The sequence below is a fragment of the Panthera tigris genome, chromosome D4 (genome assembly GCF_018350195.1).
Source record: "Panthera tigris isolate Pti1 chromosome D4, P.tigris_Pti1_mat1.1, whole genome shotgun sequence".
Classification (NCBI taxonomy): Eukaryota; Metazoa; Chordata; class Mammalia; order Carnivora; family Felidae; genus Panthera; species Panthera tigris.
The window spans coordinates 72,049,937-72,072,485 of record NC_056672.1 but is presented as its reverse complement, the minus strand read 5'-3'; the positions used below and the strand labels follow the sequence as shown (position 1 = coordinate 72,072,485).

The window sequence follows — 22,549 nt, the reverse complement described above, 5'->3', positions numbered from 1 at the left end:
TTCTTTCTTTTGTTAGACCAAATCCCTCACAAGGTATACAAATTACTATGTTAAAAATTATTTCTTTTTCTCTGTATATTTGGGATAAATTTGATATATAGTTAACTTCCTTTGTTAATGTTTGCATTCCATTTTAGCTTATTTCCCCTCATCTTTAGTGAAGGATGTTGTAAAACACAGACATGGTTTAAAAGTTACAACCTTATAAATATGTACACTCAAATCTCTTACCTGTAGGTAACCAGCTTCAATTACTTCTGGCTTCTTATCCTTGTAGTTCTTTTTTCAAAATATGCAACTACACACATGTATGTATAAAAACACATTGTGTGTATGTGTGTGTAATTTTCCCTTTTTTATACAAAAGGTAGTATATACAGACTTTTTTTTTTTTAATTTTTTAAATGTTTATTTATCTTTGAGAGAGAGATAGAGCATGAGCTGAGGGAGGGACAGAAAGAAAGGGAGACACAGAATCCGAAGCAGGCTCCAGGCTCTGAGCTGTCATCACAGAGCCCAATGCAGGGCTCAAACCCACAAACCATGAGATCACCACCTGAGCTAAAGTCAGATGCTTAACCGACTGAGCCATCCAGGCTCCCACCATAGACTTTTTTTTTTTTTTTTTTTTGAGAGAGAGAGAGAGCTTGGGCATGCTAGTGGGGGAGGGGCAGAGAAAAGGAGGGAGAGGAAGAGAATACTAAGCAGGCTCTGCACTCTCAGCAGGGAGCCCAAAGCAGGGCTCAGGGCTGGAACTCACAAACCTAAGATCATGGTCTGACCCGAAATCAAGAATCAGATGCTTAACCAACTGACCCACCCAAGTGCAGGGGCACAGACTATTAAAGTGATTTTTTTAGTCTAAGTATTAACATGAAAATGTCTTAACTGTTGGCTTTAAAAGCTCCATCCCTTTGCCTTTGGTCTAGCTGGACTGATTCCCAGCAGGATAAAGGACATTTTTCTCCTCACACTGAATCTAAACTTGTGAATGGCTAAAACTTGCTAATGTAGAATTAATCTACAACACAGTTTACCAAACTTCTCTGGTATCTCAAAATCAGAGTCAATGTGATGAAATTTTTATTAACAATTTTTAAAAAGAAAAACAATAACTTAAAAAAAAACTATACAAGTTACTCTAAAGTTCATTTAGAAAAATAAACATCCAAGAATAACCAGGAAAATTCTGAAAAAAGAAAAAAATTCAAATGAGACAGAAACCACCCTTCCCAAATATTTAAACATTTTATAAAACTAGAGTAATTAAAATAGTTTGGCAATAGTGCATGAATAGACACTCTAATGTAATAAAATAGAAAATCCAGAAACAGATCCTTATACATACAAGAATTCAATATATGATAGATGTGGAGTTTCGAACAGAAAAAAAGATTAGTCAGTCAATGGTACTAATACAACTGTGCAGCCAGCCATCCGAACCAAAATGAAGTGGACTTTCTAACCCACTTCCTATGTCAAAATAGTAAGCAAAATAGTATTTCACCTCAGGTGGATGAAAAATCTGAGTAAAAACAAAAGTAATACAAATAAAAATACTAGAAGAATACTTACCAATTCAAAAGAAAATCCTAGTTTAAGATGGCCTTATAGGTTGTCACAAAACCACAAAGCCTTAAAAGATTAACTCTGATTTAGTAAAAACATGTTTTTTCATGATAAACAAATAGTATAATCAAAATCAAGACACAGTGGAAAAAAATCCAAAAATATTTGTACCACATATAAATTTTTTTTCAAATAGCACTCTCAGAGATCAATAAAACCTAATTGTGGGGGCACTTGGCTGGCTTAGTCAGAAGAGCCTGCAATTCTCAATCTCATGGTGGTGAGTTTGAGCCCCATGTTGGGTGTAGAGATTACTAAAAAAAATAATAAAAACTACAAACAAACAAACAAACAAACCTAACTGTGGAAGCCAGAAAAAGAAAAGACACACAGGTGGCTTTAAATCAGAATTTCTCATCTGCACTGCTAACATTTTGGACAAGGTTAAGTCTTTGTTGTAAAGGGCTATCCATCCTGTGCATTGCAGGATATTTACCAGCATTCCAGGACTCTAAAGATCCAACAGCGTGCACCCCCACGCATACACAATTAGGACAACCAAAATGTTCCCAGATATTGCCAAATGTCCTATGAGGGTCAAATTGGTAAAAAGATCCTCATCCTCGCTCGTGATGCAAAATTTAACTGTAACGAAGTGCCATTTTTTTTTTCAATTAGGTTTTTATGATGAAACATTTTGTTGTTTGCCAACATGTTGGATTAGAAAATTTCATTCATCCTTTTTACCTCTTTGGAGTGCTAAGGGTACCAGCCATCAAAGTATATCAGCCATATACTTTTTCATTCAGGAACTTCACTTCCAGGAATTTATTATATAGACACACTCAAATATGTGCGAACAGTGGATACAAGGATAATCATTGCAGCAAATATGCAGTAACAAAAACCTAGAAATGATCTGGTATTCAATGACAGGGGACTGGGTAAATAAATTATGGTACATCAATAGGATACCATGTAACTACCAAAAGAAAAAAATCCACATATACATACCTAAAATGTGTGTCCCAATACATATTATGTAAAAATGGCAAGGCCCAGAAGGGAGTTTGCTACTATTTTTAAAAGTGGTGTGTGTGTGTGTGTGTGTGTGTGTGTGTGTTTAAGGTGGTGTGCAAATGTTTATAAATGCATAGACTATCTCTGGAAACAAACCAGAGTAACTGGGGGACTGAATGTTAAGGATGAGAAAACACACTTTTTACCTTAACCATTAGAGCTGTTTAAGTTTTTTTGCCATGCGCCTGTATCTTTCAAGCAAATTACAAAATAGACATGTCACTCAGCTCAAGACACCTACACTTTACAAAAACAGACAACAGAATGGTGGTTGCCAGGGTCTGGAGAGAAAGAAGGAGTTGTTTAATGGGTATAGAGTTTGTTTTGCAAGTTGAAAAAGTTCTGGAGATTGGCTGCAGATAATGTGGATCTACCTAACACTACTGCACACTTAAAATTGTGGCTGCGTGGCTCAGTCCATTAAGCCTCCGACTTCAGCTCGGGTCCTGATCTCACAGTTTGTGAGTCCAAGCCCCACCTTGGGGTTTGTGCAAACAGCTCAGAACCTGGAGCCTGCTTCATGTTCGGTGCCTCCCTCTCTCTCTGCCCCTCCCCCACTTGCGTTTTCTCTCTCACTCTCTCTGAAAAATAACTATTTTTTAAAAACCGTTAAGATGGTAGATACTGTTATGTGTATTTTACCACAATGTTTAAAAAACTTAAGTGAACCGTCCCCCCCAAAAAGATACCCATACTTTAAGATTAGTTTGTTACTCATTTGAAAATCACTTTTTAAACACCCCATTATTATTTCATTATTCCAGAATTGAGCGTTCAGGAAAAGTGAAGACTCACTGGCGGTGCAGCGTTCTAGTGACCTTTCACCTAGAACTTGAAAGACCTCACAAGCCACGGAGAAACCCACGGTCGGGCCCGCCCCGCGAGTGGCGGGGTAACCCACTCTGGATCCTTTACATGTGAGAGAGATTTGCACGTGGCTGCCACCCCGAAGTACATAACTCCGGGTTACTCTCACGCATCACCGCAGATTCCATGAACACCGCGTCCAGCGCAGACCAGCACTCCAAGGAGCGCCCTCCCACCCCTCGGAACCCAAGCCATCCACTCCAGCCTAGCCGCGCACCACGCCCCTTACCCGGTCTCCTCCCGCGGCGCCCCCATCCCCTTACCCGGTGTTGGGTAACATGACTTTCCTAGGGCAAAAGTGGTGGCGACAGCAATGGCACCAGCGGCAGAGAGCGGTGTGCGAGGGGCGGGCCTTCCCTCCTCATTTATGCCAATCCCCCGAGGCCCCACCCCGAGGCCTGCGGGGAACGGGCGCTTCAAGTACTCGCAGATCTCTGAGTGCGCCTGCGCACGCCGTGGGCCTCCTGGCTCTCGGAGCTAGTTTCCTCCTTCCCCGGCCTGGCCCTTGGAAACTAGCTCTCTGCGCTAGCGTCGGGAAAGGCAACTCCACCCCACCTCACTCGCGGGGCTCTGCGGTGACAATCGGTCTCCCGTCGGCGTCAGCCGCTACGCACGCTTTTTCCGGCTCTGTGAAGGCCTCCTAGGCGCAGCGCTTCGTTCCTGCGCCGGTGGGGTGGCCGTTTTGAGTCGTACACTAGGGACCTTGAAGGCTAGGGTGCGGCTTCTCCTCTGCAGACACTGAGCTGCGAGTACTTGGCTCTCCCTCTTCTCTCCCTCTATGACCCGAACCTGGGAGCCTGTCCAGCTGCATGCGCTCCGTCGAATTTCCCCTAGTAGGAACCAGTTTTCCTCGGCAGGTACTTTTCTGCCAGAAGCCGGCCAGCGTCGCATTTGGACTCTCCCATGAAATCTGGACTAAAGCCTGCCGACCTCACCCAGCTCTACATAGCCCTGTGATGAGCAGCAGCTTCTGAGTCAGAACTCTGCAGGAGTCTCGCGGAAGAATGCATATTTAGCTCTGGTCCCGTAGAAGGAACATCCAAACTCAGTGCTGGAAGAAGGTGAATTCTGGGATCTTGTATTGCCTTTTTTTACATATAAAGTTTTAATTTAAATTCCAGTTAACATACAGTGTATGTAATATTAGCTTCAAGTGTACAGTATGGTGATTCAACACTTCCATACAATTCCCAGTGCTCATCACAGCAAGTGCACTGCAGTATTGCTTTTGGTAGTATCTTTGGACATTAGTTAGCTACCCTAATGAACTAAAGACCAACATATTTTTAGGGAGACATGAAGAAATTTTATTTTGAAATGATACAACAGGGCGATGAGGTTGTTATCTGAGGACTAGTTAAACTAGCTTGGAGATGAGGTATGTACTCTACCATTTACTGCAAACCCTAAACGGCTCTATTCATGTATATCTCCTGCCTGCCTCCTATAGGTATTTGAATTGACGATCTATGATATTGTCCTTAGAGACAACAGAAGAATTTCTTTATTCAATAAATATCAGCATCTAGTGCATGCTGGTCACTGTCGAGATGCAGCAGGACAAAAAAGACAAGGTCAGCCTACGTGGGAGGAATGAGGAGTGGCCAATGTGTTGTTTAGAATGTTGTAAATATTTGCTGTTTCAAAAAGAGTTGATAGGGACTGTTAAATGAAAAGCTTACTCTCCACTCAAGGAAGTGAAAAGACAACCTGCGGAATGGGAGAAAATATTTGCAATTCATATATCCAATAAAGTCTGGTAACCAGAATATATAAAGAACTCTTACAACTCAGCAACAAAAACATGAAAAACACAACTAAAAAGTGAACAAAGAATCTGAATAGATATTTCTTCAAAAAAAATATGCAAGTGGTCAGCAAGCATATGAAAAGATGTCCAACAACAATCGTTACTAGGGAAATGCAAATCCAAACTACAATGAGACTCCATTTTACATACACTAGGCTAGCTATAATAGAAAATATGGAAAATAACAAATGTTAGCCAGGAAGTGGAGAAAATGGAACTCTCTGGGCTCCTGGGTGGCTCAGTTGGTTAAGCGTCTGACTTAAGCTCAGGTCATGATCTCACGGTTTGGGAGTTTGAGCCCTGCATCGGCTGTGCACTGATAGGGTGTAGCCCGCTTGGAATTCTCTCTCTCTCCCCCACCCCCTCAAAATAAACAAATAAAAATAAATAAATAAAGTGGAACTCTCATACATGGTTGGTGAGAATGTGAAAAGGCACAAACCACTTTGGGAAACTGTTTTGCAGCTCCTTAAGTTACCACCTACTGGATATCCATATGCAAAAGAGCAGTTACACTTTTTGGGTACCTGGGTGGCTCAGTGGGTTAAGCATCAGACTCTTGGTTTCGGCTCAGGTTATGATCTCACAGTTCCTGGTTTCAGCTCAGGTGGTGATCTTCCTGAGTTCAAGCCCCACATCGGGGTCTGTTCAAACAGTGCAGAGCTGGGGCGCCTGGGTGGCTCAGTCGGTTAAGTGGCCGACTTGGGCCCAGGTCATGATCTTGCGGTCCGTGAGTTCGAGCCCCGCGTCGGGCTCTGTGCTGACAGCTCAGAGCCTGGAGCCTGTTTCAGATTCTGTGTCTCCCTCTCTCTGACCCTCCCCTGTTCATGCTTTGTCTCTCTCTGTCTCAAAAATAAATAAATGTTAATAAAAAAAATTAAAAAAACAAAACAAAACAGTGCAGAGCCTGCTTGGGATTCTTTCTGTCTCCCTCTCTCTGCCCCTCCCTTGCTTGTGCTCTCTCACTCTCTCTCTAAAAAAAAAAAAAAAAAAAAGAGCAATTCCACTTTGAGATTTATACCCAAAGAGAAAGAACCACCAGATGGCACTGTTATTTTAAAATTCAGAATTCTATTAAGCAAAATGTTAATTTATTAACAATATTATGGTATAATATAATCTGCCTTGCATTAAGGCAAAAATAGCATGAAGAGCTACAGGGCTCCCATAAAGGGGAAATAGGATGTATAAATTTTAAATTCCTTAAAGAAAATACTTTGTATAATTAAAAAACAGGATGTGATATTCTAGGGGCTCCTGGGTGGCTCAGTTGGTTAAGCATCCGACTTCGGCTCAGATTACAGTCTCACAGTTCAAGAGTTTGAGCCCTGCATTGGGCTCTGTGCTGACAGCTCAGAGCCTGGAGCCTGCTAAGGATTCTGTGTCTCCCTCTCTGTGCTGCTCCCCCACTCATGCTCTGTCTCTCTCTGTTTCAAAAATAAACATAAAAAAAAAATTTTTTAATAAAAAATAAACAGGATGTGATATCCTAATTCATCTTTTATTATTTAAATTAATTACTAATTAGTTACTTTTACCAACATTAAGAAGTAATTTTCAAACACATGGGAAGTTGAAAATGCATACTTAAATTGAAAAATTAAAAGACATGACACTGAGAACAACTTTAATCTTAAGTTATTGAGTAAGGACTCTTCTAACTCTATGTTGCATAAGAATATATATTTTTAAGTGTGTAATGCAGTAACATTCATGTTTGTTGGCCACATCCACATAAAGAAAGATATTTTCATCCAGATCCAGTAAACACAATTTTCTATTTTATTGAATCTATTATATTCTATCATATTAAGCAGATCATAACTTACTAAATTATTTTGATGACTCCAATGGATCATAACCTACTGTTTGGAAAACACAGTTTCAGTGTGTTATAATTTACCATTGTGATTTTTCAACTTGCCTTTTAAGATATTTAGCCTTCTCCAGTCAAATATAAAATTACTAATTAATGGTCAGAGGCCAAGAACACAATGCAGATGCTTTCAATGGCTTTGGAAGAGTCAGGGCTCTTGAAACTTTCCATTTCCTTCACCCACAGGACAGCTCACCCTGGTCCAGGTTAAACAGGGGAAGTCCCTGGGATTTTGAGGGTATGGCAGCTCCTCTGACAATGTACCAAATCTTCCCCCATTGGACCGGTAGAAGTAACTTCTGTTGCTCAAAGAATTATTACTAGTCGCTATTTTATTAGTAACTGTTGGATATTAACCTCAATGCTGTATTTTAATGTCTTTATCTTTCTGATGACTACACCAATCTAGAGAATGTGAAAATTTCCCTCTAATACCATCCTTCAGAGATAATCATTAACAGTTTGGCATGTTTCCTTTAAGACTTTGAAATTTTTATATAGGTTTTGATCATTTGTAAATCATAGGGGAGATTGTTTTGGAACCTGTTTTTGTTTTACTTAATATATCATAGACATCTTTACAAGCTTACAACTAACGGTTTACCTTGACTTTTTAAAAAGAGGTACATAGTTTTCTTTTATATAAATATACTGAAATTAATTTTATATTCTCATTTGTGATGGACATTTTGTCTCAACATCATCCCTGTTATAAACAGTCTTGCAATAAAAGCTTCTGTGCATGCATCATTGTGTACTGTTCATTTTTCCTTAGAATACAAAAATCAAAACTGTTTGTTCAATGGATATACATAACACCATTTAGCAAGGCTGTGCTAATATAGTCAACTCTTGAACAACACTGGTTTGAACTGTGGGAGTCCATTTCTACATGAATTTTTTTTCAATAAACACAGTACAGTACTATAATCATTTTCTCTTCTTTATGATTTTCTTAATAACATTTTCTTTTCTCTGGCTTACTTTATTGTAAAAATACAGTATATAATACATATAATGTATAAAATGCATGTTAATAGACTGTTGATGTTATTGGTAAGGCTTCTGGTCAACAGGAGGATATTAGTTACTTTTTGAGGGAGTCAAAAGTTATATACGGATTTTTGACCATATGGTCATCAGCGCCTTTAACCCCTGCATTGTTCAAGGGTCAACCATAACTTAGACCTTTAATAGCACCTTCAATAGCAACTCAACCTTGCTGCTATTGACCTTTTGGATTGGATAATCTTTTGTTCGAGGAGTCTGCCACGTGTATTCATATGTTTAGCAGCATTCCTGGCCTGTACCCCTTAGATGCTAGAGCCCCCACCTCCATGTATGTATGTTTAGATATATAACGTAAAATTTACCATGTTAACCATTTTTTAAAATTTTTTTAAGTGTATTTATTTTGAGAGAGAGAGAGAGCATGCACAAGCACGAGGGGGTACAGGTAGACAGAGAAGGAGAGAGAATTCCGAAGCCCGACTCAAGCCTCCAACTCACAAACCATGAGATCATGACCTGAGCCAAGATCAAGAGTCAGACTCTCAACCAACTGAGCCACCCAGGGGCCCTCGTGTTAACCATTTTTAAAATAATTTTAATAGTTTACTTATTTTTTAGAGATAGAGCAGGGGAGGGGCAGAGAGAGAGACAGAGGGAGACAATCCCAAGCAGGCTCCAAACTGCCAGCACAGAGCCCAATGTGGGGTTCAAACTCAAAAACCATGAGATCAAGACCTGAGCTGAAATCAAGAGTCAGACGCTCAACTGACTCAGCCACCCAGGCACCCCTCATGTCAACCATTTTTAAGTGCACAGTAGCCTTAAGTACATTCACATTGTTGTACAACCAACACCACCATCCCAGCCCTTCCAGTCTTAACACTCCAAAATTGCTGAATAGCCCCTGGAGAGCAAAGTTAACCCTGATTGTTTACATCATCACAGAGGTAAATGAGAAGTCAAAAATGTCAGTGTAATAGAAAAATGAGAGACTGAAGAGCTGTAAGAGATATTTAAGAAGACTAAAAAGACATTACAACTAAACACAATACATGATCTTAGATTGGATTCTATATAGAAAAAAATTTTTGCCATAGCACAATCAACAAATTAGAATAGTCTACCCACTACAGGTTAAAGTATTAGGTCAATGATAAATTTCCTGAATTTGATAACTGTACTGGGGTTAAGAGAACATATGTCTGTGTTCTTAGTATGAAATATTAAGGAATAAAAGGAAATTAAGATCCACCTATTCGTGTGCATGTGCACACACATGCGGTGTGTAGAGAGAGAGAGGGTATGCTAAAACAAATGTAGATAAATGTTAAAAATTGGTGATTTGGAGTAAAGATATATGAGAGTTCCTTTTTTATTACAACTTTCCTCTAAGCTGGAAATGAATTCAAACTAGAAAGCTCTGGGGGTGCCTGGGTGGCTCAGTTGGTTAAGCGTCTTACTTTGGCTCAGGTCATCATCTCATGGTTTGTAAGTTCAAGCCCTGCATCGGGCTGTCTGCTGTCAGCACAGAGCCCACTTCAGAACCTCTGTCTCCCTCTCTCTCTGCCCCTCCCTGCCCCCTTTCTCTTTCAAAAAAATAAACATTAAAAAAAATTACGAAAAAAACTAGAAAGGTTTTCTTTAAGCGAAAGCAAATGCTTACAGCTGACACTATTCTTTGCCTGCCTGTGCTTTTTCAGCTCCTAGTCCTTGCTAATTTTGTTCATCCATGCTTTAGAAAATGTAACCATAGGGGTGCCTGGGTGGCTCAGTCGGTTAAGCGGCTGACTTCGGCTCAGGTCATGATCTCACAGTTTGTGAACTTGAGCCCCGCGTCGGGCTCTGTGCTGACAGCTCAGAGCACGGAGCCTGCTTTGAATTCTGTGTCTCCCTCTCTCTCTCCCTCTCCCCCATTCACACTCTGTCTCTTTCTCTCTCAAAAATAACTAAACATAAAAAAAATTTTTTTTTAAATAGAAAAGGTAAACATAACTACAGTTTAGAATAAAATCCTGAATAGGGGCACATGGATGGCACAGTCAGTTGAATGTCTGACTCTTGATCTCAGCTCAGGTCATGTTTTCACAGTTCATGAGTTCAAGCCCCACATCGGGCTCTGCACTGATGACACTGAGGCTGCTTGGGATTCTGTCCTTCCTCTCTGCCTCTCTCTCTCAAACTAAAATAAATTTTTAAAAATTTAAAAAAAATGTTTAAATCCTGATTAGTCTAAGCCAGTGGTTCTCAAACTTTAATGTGCGCCAGAATCACTTAAAGAGCTTTGTAAAATGCAGGTTAATGAGACTGACCCAAAGTTTCTGATTAAGTCTAGACAGTGGAGTTGAAGAATTTGTAGTTCCATTAAGTTTCCAGGTAATGCTAATGCTGTTGGTTGGGGCACCAGAAGACGTAGGTTTGTAGTTCTTAACTATGTTTGCAAATTGAAATCATTTGGGGGTCTTTAAAAAATTCTGATGTCTGGGTCTTACTGCCAGAGATTCTAATTAAGTTGACACGGAGTACACAGGTGGTATTTTTTTAAATGTTTGTTTGTTTGCCTATTTATTTATTTTAGAGAGAGAAAGAGTATGAGGGGAGGTGCAGAGAATCTGAAGCAGGATCCAGGCTCTGAGCTGTCAGCACAGAGCCTGATGCAGAGCTCAAACCCACGAGCCAAGCCGTGAGATCATGACCTGAGCCAAAGTTGGATGCTCAACCCACTGAGCCACCCAGGCACCCCTCACACAGGTGGTATTTTTTTAAAGCCCCTTGAATGCTTCTGATACGTGGCCAAGATTGAGAGTCACTGACCTTAGTCAATGTAATCCCATGGCCCTTGCCGATGCCTTGTTTAGAAGTGGGCATGTTATCTGGTTCTGGCAAATGTGAGGTCTGCTGGGAAAGTTTTTCTTATTTTAAGAAAGACAACAGAATCGGTTGCCTCTTCTAGATGTTATTTCTGGATGTGATGCTTGGAACAGCAGCATCTATGTTACAATCATGGGAGGGGGGGACTAGCCTTCCCCTTTCCTGTGGCTCCTTCAAAGGTGAACTTTCCCCTACAACATTCATGAAAGAAAGGTTAGGGTTGGGGGGGCAGTCATCTCAGTACCCTCCTGAGTTTCCCACATAGCCTTCTGATATTCTCACTGCTCCAAGGTACACTGTGGGTTTTCCTCACTTTGCAGCTGCCATCTCGTAGAATTCCAAGAAACAATTCCCTCAATAGACAAGTGCTAGTTTACTTGAGTGCAAGTAGTGGACTAGGTATGTGGGTGTATGGATCATGCCTTATTTCACTTTTTTGCTTGTTGGTTTATTTACTACACCATCCGCACACAACTATTAGCCAAAGGGTTGAGGTTTACATGAGGGAATATTATTATATTAATATGTTAATATAATGATATCATATTAATAAATTATAATTATATATAAGGCAATTAACTTTAGCTTTATGTGATAATTGCTAATGCAGAGACTGATATTTGCCTACCTATTTTCCATTCGCCACTTCTTTTTACCAACAGTATCTATTTTTTTTTATTTTTCTTTAATGTTTTTTATTTATTTTTGAGACAGAGAGAGACAGAGCATGAGCAGGGAAGGGGCAGAGAGAGAGGGAGACACAGATTCGGAAGCAGGCTCCAGGCTCTGAGCCATCAGCACAGAGCCCGATGCGGGGCTCGAACTCACAGACCGTGAGATCATGACCTGAGCCGAAGTCGGACGCTCAACCGACTGAGCCACCCAGGCGCCCCAGTATCTATTTTTTTAATGTTTTTTATTTATTTTTGAGAGAGATAGTGCAAGGGGGGAGGGTCAGAGAGAGAGGGAAACAGAGGATCCCAAGAGGGCTCCACACTGAGAGCAGTGAGCTGGATGTGGGGCTTCAACTCAGGATCCATGGAGCTGAAGTCCATCACTCAACTGATTGAGCCACCCAGGCGCCCCCTACCAACAATATCTATTATTGGAAGTGTCAACATGCCCAGAAAAAAACCTGCATCTCTCAACTTGTCTTTACCTAGGGGTGGCCATGTTACCAAATTAAGGCCAATGAGATATAAATGGAAGATATTGCAATGGACTTCTGGGGAAGTGTCTTTTTTTTTTTATTTTTATGTTTATTTATTTTTGAGAGAGATAGTGCAAGGGGGGAGGGTCAGAGAGAGAGGGAAACAGAGGATCCCAAGAGGGCTCCACACTGAGAGCAGTGAGCTGGATGTGGGGCTTCAACTCAGGATCCATGGAGCTGAAGTCCATCACTCAACTGATTGAGCCACCCAGGCGCCCCCTACCAACAATATCTATTATTGGAAGTGTCAACATGCCCAGAAAAAAACCTGCATCTCTCAACTTGTCTTTACCTAGGGGTGGCCATGTTACCAAATTAAGGCCAATGAGATATAAATGGAAGATATTGCAATGGACTTCTGGGAAAGTGTCTTTTTTTTTTTTATTTTTATGTTTATTTATTTTTGAGAGAGATGGGAAAGCTTCTTTAAAGAGCTTCTAGGGGCACCTGGGTGGCTCAGGGGGTTGAGCCCCCAACTTCGGCTCAGGTCATGATCAAGTCACAATATTGCAATCTCATGCATGGGATTCTCTTTTTCTCTCTCCCTCTCTCTCTCTGCCCCTCCCCCACTTGCCTTCTCTCCCTCTCTCTCTCTCTCTCTCCCTCTCTCTTTCTCATGCACGTGCAAAATAAATTTCAAAACAACCCCAAAAATTTCTTTAAAAATAATAAAAATAAAGAGCTTCCAGTCATTTTTGTGATGTTAAGAATGAAAACCATACGCTCACATAATAAAACAAAAGGGAGGCTGGGTCTCTGATGACCATGGAATGACATAATAGCCCTGAAGCTACTACTGCTAGACTTCTTTTACAGGAGAAATTAATCTTTAGTTTAAGTCACTGTTACTTTTTTGTTTTCTGTTATATGCATCTGTACCTGAGTCTTAAGCGATACTCTGTCTCAAGACAAAAGTATCAGAAGAGTACAAACCACTGCAGGGGGTTCCCTCTTGAGCTTACCCCCAGCTTTGCTCCTTGTCTTCATATCTGCTTCATATCTGACGCTAAGAGCATCAATATTGTTCAGATTTCCTTCTTCAAACTTGCTTTTAATAACTCCATCTCCTTTTAGGAGATACTATGCCCCACGCACAGGAATTTGTCTCATATCATAAGCCATCCCCCTTTCCCAGGCCATACATTTTCCCAAATCTGAATTATTGATTCTATATAGAATATGACGTTAGTAAGAGAGTCCAGGGTTGGGTCTGGGTATTCCAAGTACAGTTCCCTTGGAGATATTTCTACCTAATTCTTCCTGGTGTCCAGTAAAAAGCTATTTGTAAAATACACTCACATCTCCCAAAGTCAGGCATTTATTCTATGACACAATACTCTACTGTCAGTATATGTATTCTTTCCAAGCTGAGAAACACTTGACTCTTCTATAATCAAGAGAGCTTCATCCCTGTTCACTGTAAAGATAGTATTTTATTTTGCAGAATGTCAATTCTTTTCTTTATCTTCTAGCTTTCAAACTGTGCCTAACAGTCATTAAAACAACAATAAACCATTCAAAGTTAGCTTAAGAATCCGGCCCATAATGGAGCCATCTATTTCTTAATGCCTACTACTTTACTACACAAAGATCAAGCTTTGGACTGTGCCAAATTAAATTTGTGTTGGTGTCATCCTACTACCTCCCTCTACTAAATTAAATTCTTGATTAGGGTCTCATACTCCCACTGCTCCAGGAGAAGAGAGGCTATATGAAGACTTATTATCCTCTGCTAGAAGTAACCCTCCACCTCCATGGATGGGGGAAGGGATGGGGAGATTTGCTTTTCCAGTGACATAAATAACATATTTTCATAGAGAAATGTCCCAGATTGTTCTTTTGTTTTTCTGCTACTGACCTTTTGCTTGTTTGCCTGTTCAAGGTTGAACATTTGCCTGGTGCCCTGTGGGATTATCTGCAGTTAAACATTTTTTAGAAACATATTGGGGAGGGAGAACAGCAGCTCCATCCAGTTGTCCGGCATCCCTGGAACATTTCCACTGACCCTGTAGACTATGATCTCCTTTTTGCATAGGATAATATTTCAACAAAAGGCAAAGGAGGAAAAAGAAAATAGATGTACTCGAATCAATCTATTTGGCTCCTTGTTAAATAGTTATGTCAAAAATTTTAGAGAAGGTTTGAATTAGTGGCCAGAGTAAAGGTTTTGTTCTAATTGTAAAATGAAATTTATATTTCCTATTGATGATACGTTCTCAGATACCTAAGAATGGACTATTTTGTCCCATATAAGAAATTTTACAATATTATAGGCATCTGTAATATGTATCAACTTTATATATCTATAGACAAATGAAATTCCAAGGTAGGAAAAGCAGATCAACTATACTATAGTAATATATAGTATGCTAGACCAACTATAGTATACTAAACTATATAGTATAGTAGACTAACTTCAACTCAGGGAGAAAGAGTTGGAAGTAGCAGGTTAAATGGAAAAGAAGGGGAAAAAAGGGAGTTGCCCCTTTTCCTCTGCTACCCTACCCACAGCTATTTCTTTTCTCTATTTTTATGTTTTATTATTTATTTTTGAGAGAGAGAGATAGAGAAAGAGAGAGCACAAGAAGGGGAGGGGCAGAGAGAGGGAGACAGCAGATCCAAAGTGGTCTCTGTACTGACAACAGTGAGCCCAATGAAGGGCTCAAACTCACCAACCCTGAGATCATGACCTGAACCAAAGTCAGACACTCAACCGACTGAGCCACCCAGGTGACCCTCTGATATTTCTTTCTGCCTCCCCTTTTTTGAAAAGACTGAGATGAATCATATGTTAGTTAACCAGTTAGGGATAAAGTAAGGGAGAATCCTGTTAAGGGCTGTGGAAGGAAGAGTGGAAATAGCTGCTTGAGAAGAGTGGAAATATATATATATATATATATATATATATATATATATGTATTATTATAAACATAATATATATAATATAATATATATATGTATTATTATAAACATAATATATATAACATATATCATATATAATAAATAATGTATATAATATTATAATATATTATATTATATTATATTTATACATATATGTATATATATTAAGTAGGCTCCACATTGAGCGTGGACCCAGTGTGGGTCCTGAACCCATGACCCAGAGATCAAGACTTAAGCTGAGATCAAGAGTTAGATGGTCAACTGACTGAGCTACCCAAGTGCCCCATAATAAAAGTCATTAATGATTACATAACTTTGAGGGAAGATGGAAGTCTAGGAAAATGAACAGAAATGAACTAAAAGCAGAGAAGAAAATTTCAAGTATAATAAAACTAGGGAACTGACATAATCCTATCACAGACTATGAAGAATACCTTCCAATTTGCACCCAAATTAAGGAAGGTGGTGAGATTTGTAAGCATTTGCTCTAAATAGTAACTCACTGCTTTTCTCAGAAAGCAAATGAGATGGTCCTTAAGATCCAACAGTAATCTGAAACTTGAAGAAATAAGGACTAGGGACCTGGCCGGACTATGGAAAAATTAAGGCCACCTTGGCATCCATTCTCAAATGGTAAGGAAGGTAGAATTGAGGAAGAGACAATGTAACACACATTTTGATTTTCCAGAACTCAGTTTCTTGACTTATAAGTGAAATGGGAAAGTGAGGGGCAGCTGAAAGGTTAACAGTGACCTGCAAGACAGATCTGCAACCAATGATCAAAGTAAACTGAGCAGAGTAAATAAACACTGACTATAAGATTAAAATCCTGTACGGAGAAAAAGGATCTCTTTTGTACTGCTGGTAGGAATGCAAATGGTGAAGCCATTCTGGAAAACAGTGTGGAGTTTCCTCAAAAAATTAAAAATAGAACTACCCTACGACCCAGCAATTACACTACTAGGTATTTATCCACAAGGGATACAGGTATGCTGTTTCAAAAGGACACATGCACCCCAATGTTTATAGCAGCACTATGAATAATAGCCAAAGTATGGAAAGAGCCCAAATGTCCATTGATGGATGAATGAATAAAGAAGATGTGGTATATATATATACACACACACACACACACACACATATATATATATATATACATATATATAGTGGAGTATTACTCGGCAATCAAAAAGAATGAAATCTTGCTATTTACAATGACATGGATGGAACTAGAGGGTATTATGCTAAGCGAAATTAGTCAGAAAAGAACAAATATCACATGACTTCACTCATATGAGGACTTCAAGATACAAAACAGATGAACATAAGGGAAGGGAAGCAAAAACAATATAAAAACAGAGAGGGGACAAAACATAAGAGACTCTTTTTTAAATTATTTTTTTAATGTTTATTTATTTTTGAGAGAGACAGAATGTGAGTGGGGGAGGGGCAGAGAGCAAAGTGGGGACACAGAATTTAAAGCACACTCCAGGCTCTGAACTGTCAGTACAGAGCCCAACACAGGGCTTGAACTCACTGGCTGTGAGATCATGACCTGAGCTGAAGTCAGATGCTCAAATGACTGAGCCACCCAGGTACCCCAAAACATAAGACACTCTTAAATATGCAGAACAAACAGAGAATTACTGGAGGGGTTGAGGGAGGGGGGGATGGGCTAAATGGGTAAGGGGCATTAGGGAATCTACTCCTGAAATCATTGTTGAACTATGCTAACTAACTTGGATGTAAATTAAAAAAAAAAAAAGATTAAAATCCTATAAATCCTATAATATGCTAGATCGAAACTTTCAAACTAAAAAAAATCAATCTTAATTCCAGTAAACATGAGCATACCTAGTATTCAGATTTGATTTCTTTCTTTTTTTAAAAGATTTATTTTTAAGTAATCTCTACATCCAATGTGGGGCTCGAACTTAAGACCATGAAGTCAAGAGTCAAATGCTCTACCAACTGAGCCAGCCAGGTGCCCCTTAGATTTTCTTTCTTTCTTTTTTTGTTTATATATATCTGATAGAGGGACAGAGTGCAAGTGGGGGAGGGGCAGAGAGAGAGAGGGAGACAGAATCTGAAGCAGGCTCCAGGCTCTGAGCTGTCAATACAGAGCCCAACACAGGGCTTGAACTCACAAGCCATGAGACCATGACCCGAACTGAAGTCAGACGCTTAACTGACTGAACCACCCAGGTGCTCCCGATTCCTAATACTATACTCCAATAAAAAGAATCAGGGCTCTTTGGAAAAAAGGCCAATTCTAGGGGCGCCTGGTGGCTCAGTTAGTTGGGTGTCTGACTTTGGCTCAGGCCATGATCTCATGGTTCATGGGTTCAAGCCCCACATTGGGCTCTGCACTGACAGTGCAGAGTCTGCCTGGGAGTCTCTCTCTTTGCCCCTTCCCGATGTGTGCCCGTGTGCATGCTCTCTCCCCCTCTCTCAAAATAAATGAATAAACTTAAAAAATTAAAGAAAGTTCCTAAAAAAAAAAAAAAAAGAAATGACCAATTCTAGAACTAGAGCAGAAAATATACAAGATGGGCCTGGAACATCTTGTTATGGAAGAAAGTTAGGAAGTTCTGAAAAATGAAAACAAAACAAACAGCTCACATTGAAGGAAGTATTCAAAAGAGAATAGAAGTCAACTGAAAGACCTTCCAATGGACAAAGCTGCAAAAAAATAAAGTGGTATTAGACTATAACCAAAGTAAAAATAAGTATCTTTCAGTCCATACAGATTGAATAAATAAATGGGAAGAAATAACAAATATCCTGTATAGAAGAATTCCAAATAATTTATGTAAATACTGCCCCCCCTTAAAAAGGTGGAGAATAACTCTTCATTCCTTAAGTATGGACTGTATACAGTGACATCTCCCAAAGAGTACAATAGGAAAGGGGAGGAAAATGACTCTACTGTGATCTACTCTACCATGATCTTGGTTAGGTGATGAAAGTCAAATCAACTGTGATAAGCCATGTTGATAAAACATACCCTTTAAAAAATTATTTTATATTTAAATAATCTCTACACCCAATGTGGGAATTGAACATACAACACTGAGATCAAGAGTTGCACACTCCACCAACTGAGCCAGCCAGGCACCCAATAATACCTACCTTGGATATGGCATGATGACAATGGCACTTTATCTCTATGGTCTTTCTCTCAAAAACCAATAACCCTAGTCTAACCATGAGGAAAAAAAAACAAAACAAAACGGACAAATCCCAGATAAAATACCTGCACAAAATACACGAGCAGTACTCATCAAAACTGTCAAGACCATCAAAAACTGTCAAGGTCAGGGAAGTCTGAGAAACTGTCATAGCCAAGAGAATCCGAAAGAGACATAATGATTAAATGTAACGTGGCGTCTTGGATGAAATCCTGAATCAGAAAAACAATATTAGGTAAAAACTAAAGAAATCTTAATAAAGTATGGACGTAGTTAATAACAATGTATCAATATTGGTTCATTAATATGATTAATTTATCCTACTATGTAAGATGTTAATAATGACAAAAACTAGGTAAAGGACATGTAAGAACTCTGTACTCTGTTCACAAATTTTCTGTAAATCTAAAACTGCTCTAAAAAATAAAGTTTGTTTAAAAAGTTTAAAAATCTTGGGGCACCTGGGTGCCTCAGTTGGTTAAGCATCTGACTCTTGGTTTTGGCTCAGGTCATGATTTCATGGGTTGTGGGATCAAGCCCTAACAGCATAGTGTCTGCTTGAGATTCTCCCTCTGCCCCTCCCCTGCATGTGTACGCACTTGCCCTCAAAATAAATAAATAAACATTTTCAAAAAAATGTTTTAAAATCTTAAAGGACTACATAGTTTTTTTAAAAAAACACACCATTTTCAATGATTGAATTCAGAAGAAAATAAGGGAAATCTCCAAGGCAATGGTTCTCAATGGATTTTGCTAACCAGGGGACATTTGTGAATGTCTGGAGACATTTTTAACTGTCACATTTGGGAGGAGAGTGGTACTGGCATCTAGTGAATAGAGCCCGAGTTGGCTGCTAAACATTCCACAATACACAAGACAGTCCACTTTCCTCTTGCAAGAATGACCTAACCCAGGGTGCCTGGGTAACTCAGTCGGTTAAGCATCTGACCGGCTCAGGTCATAATCTCACAGTTCATGAGTTCGAGCCCCACATCAGGCTATCTCCTGTCAGCATAGAGCCTGCTTTGGATCCTCTATCCTCCTCTCTCTCTGCCCCTCCCCCCCCCACATTCTCTCTTTCTCTCTCTCTCCCTTAAAAATAAACATTACAGGGGCACCTAGGTGGCTCAGTTGGCTAGGTGTCCGACTCTTGATTTCAGCTCAGTTCATGATCTCATGGTTTCATGAGTTCGAGCCCTGTGTCAGGATCTGTGCTGACAGTGCAGAGCCTGCTCGAGATTCTCTGTCTCTCTCTCTCTGCCCCTCCCCTGCTCACGCTGTCTCTGCCTCTCTCAAAAATAAAGATTTAAAAAAAAATCACACAAAAAAATTACAAAAATGTTAATTGTATCGAGGTTGTGAAACTTCTGCCCTAAGGAATGAGGTCTAGGCACCTATATCACTGCTGACAGAAATAGGTTAGATTTTATGGATATGTGTGGGTATAATAATTTAATACATCCAAAATATGTGGAATGCACAGTAAAACCTTCGATTGTGAGTTAACTTGTTCTGCGAGTGTTCCATAAGACCAACAAACATTTCTAACAAATTTTAACTTGATAAACAAGTGATGTCTTGCAATACAAGTAGTACATGATGCCCAATGTCACATGATCACAACCAAGCCAATGGTTCCTCCCCACCCCTTTCTCTCTGTGGGATTGTGAGTGACCATCTCCCGTACTCAGATGCTCGGTCTCAGGCCATGGTGTTTGGTAGAAATCAGTGATTTTTAGAATGTTGGAAAGTGCCCACAACTGGCACTAGTGTATTTTTTGTCACTACAGAGAGTCCTTTGTTCTTCCATACAAGTGTAAGCTTAGGAATGCTTTGCTTCATTCTAGGTCAGGCTGCCTGCAGATAGAGACCCTTTCCTCTTCTGCCTTATTGCCAGTTACATTAAATACAGTATATAACAAAGTTTATTAATACTGCACTGTAGTCAACATCTGTGTGAGCATGGTCCCCATGCAGAAAAAGTTTGAAAAGAAAAGCAGTAAGAATAAGGAGATGATCATAGTGGAAGTTAAGAAGGAAATCATCAAGAAATACGAACAAGGTATGTGAGTGGCCGAAACTGCAAGATTTTATAAGAAGTCTACATGTGCATCTCATCTGCAGAGGAGGAGGAGAGAAAGGCAGAGGAATCCCTCACTTAAAATGAGCTTAGGGAGATGTGTAAAATGTGGGAAACAGTGAAGAATTTGTAAAAAAGCACCACCTGAATAAGGCTGTAGCAGTGCGAGCGATAAATCTGTTTAACAGCAATACAATGTCACATTTCTGCGAAATCCTCAAAAGGAGGCAAAAGCAAGAATCATTGGATAGGCTCCTTGTTAAAGTTGCAGGAAAAGAGAAAGATTCCACTGAGCCAATAGACAGCAGTGATTCCGTTAGAGTGAAAGTCATCCTACATAATAACCCTCCTCTCTCGTCTTCCTCACACCAGCCATGGAGGTTTTCAAAGGTAAGTGCAGGTTAATTTGTTTATTTTTCTTTATATTTTGTATTTTCTTTATTATCTTGTATTATATTACGGCATTGTAATCATTTTTATATGAATATTTTTGTGTTGTGGAATGAATCATCTGAGTCTCCATTACTTCTTATGGGGAAATTCACTTTGATATATAAGCGTTTTGGATTACAAGGATGTTTCCAGAATGATTTATGCTTGCAAACCAAAGTTCTACTGTATATGTAAATCATGAGATGATAATAAACATTTATGAAACTATCACCCAGCGAAAGGACAAGAAATGAATCATGTGCTTCTCTTGATCCCACAAGCTTTATATTTATCTTTTTATCTATTTATCTATATTTATCTTATATTTATCTTTCCCTTGTCGTCTTTTATAAAAGTGTGTGTGTGTGTGTGTGTGTGTGTGTGTGTGTGTATGATACATTGGTTAAATTTGGTAGAAATGGTATCCTAGTACATACAATTTTCTCTGATTTATTTTTTCATTATTTTATTTATCCATATCATTGCCTATGGTACTTTATTCATCTTCATTGCTGTATAGTATCCAATTGTGTGAATATGTCACAATTTATTTGCCCCTTTCTCTTGTTAATGGACATTTAAGTTCTTTACATATTTTATTATAAGCAGTGGTGCTATGAATATTCCTTCACACGTCTCATGGTGCACATGTGCAAGTTTCTCTAGGTTGCATATAACTAAGTGGAATTGCTAAAGTGTACATACATGTCTTTAACTTTAAATTGAAATTATTTGTGGGGCTCTTGGGTGGCTCAGTTGGTTAAGTGTCCAACTTCGGCCCAGGTCATGATCTCGTGGTTTGTGGGTTTGTGCCCCGCATTAGGCTCTATGCTGACAACTCAGAGCCTGGAGCCTGCTTCGGATTCTGTGTCTCCCTCTCTCTCTGCCCCTTCCCTGCTCATGCTCTGTCTCTCTCTGTCTTTCAAAAATGAATAAACATTAAAAAAAATTGAAATTGTTTGCAAGAACTCCTTTTTCTATCCGAAAGTCATAAAGATAGTCTCCTAAACGTTCTTCTAGAAGCTTAAAAATGTTGCCTTTCAATTTTTAGTCATCTGGAGCTGCTCATTGTATGTGAGTAGGAGGTTGATAACTGTATTTGGAATGAGCTAGAGATCAACTTTCCACTTCCCCCCAACCCCAATTGATCTAAATACCTCCTGTGTCCTACATCAAGTTTTCATATATGGTCAGATCTGTTCCATTAGACAACTTGCCTATCCTTATGGCAATACATTTTTCTGGATTATTTAATTAAAATTTTTTTTTAATGTTTATTTATCTTTGAGGGGGGAGGGGCAGAGAGAAAGGGAGACAGAGAATCTCAAGCAGGCTCTGCACTGTCAGTGCAAAGCCCGATGTGGGGCTCAAACCCATGAACAGTAAGATCATGACCTGAGCTGAAGTCAGACGCTCAACTGACTGAGCCACCCAGGCACTCCAAGGATTATTTAATTTTATGATATATGTATTAATACTTTGTGAGGCAAGTCCTATTCTGTTGTTATTCCTCAAGATTGTCTTGGCTATTCTAGAATACATTTCCTCAAACTCCTGGGAAAATCTTTTGAGATTTTTATTTAAATCTATAGATATTTTTGGGAAAGTACATCTTTACAACTTACTATCTTCTGATCTATAAACATATCATTTA

At 39.4% G+C, this 22,549-nt stretch overlaps 1 protein-coding gene across 2 annotated transcripts in view; it reads right to left on the bottom strand.

Annotated features, from left to right (window-relative positions):
* The window catches only part of HSDL2 (hydroxysteroid dehydrogenase like 2), a 68,047-nt gene extending 63,957 nt beyond the window's left edge, over positions 1-4,090 (bottom strand). Inside the window, exon 1 of one of the 2 annotated variants that reach the window (XM_042964500.1) lies at positions 3,746-4,090. In XM_042964500.1, coding sequence (XP_042820434.1) covers positions 3,746-3,771 — 26 coding nt within the window. In that variant the 5' untranslated portion in view covers positions 3,772-4,090. The remainder of the gene's footprint in view (positions 1-3,745) is intronic. The other variant, XM_007094295.3, reaches the window with a different exon arrangement.
* Between the last annotated feature and the right edge of the window lie 18,459 nt (positions 4,091-22,549).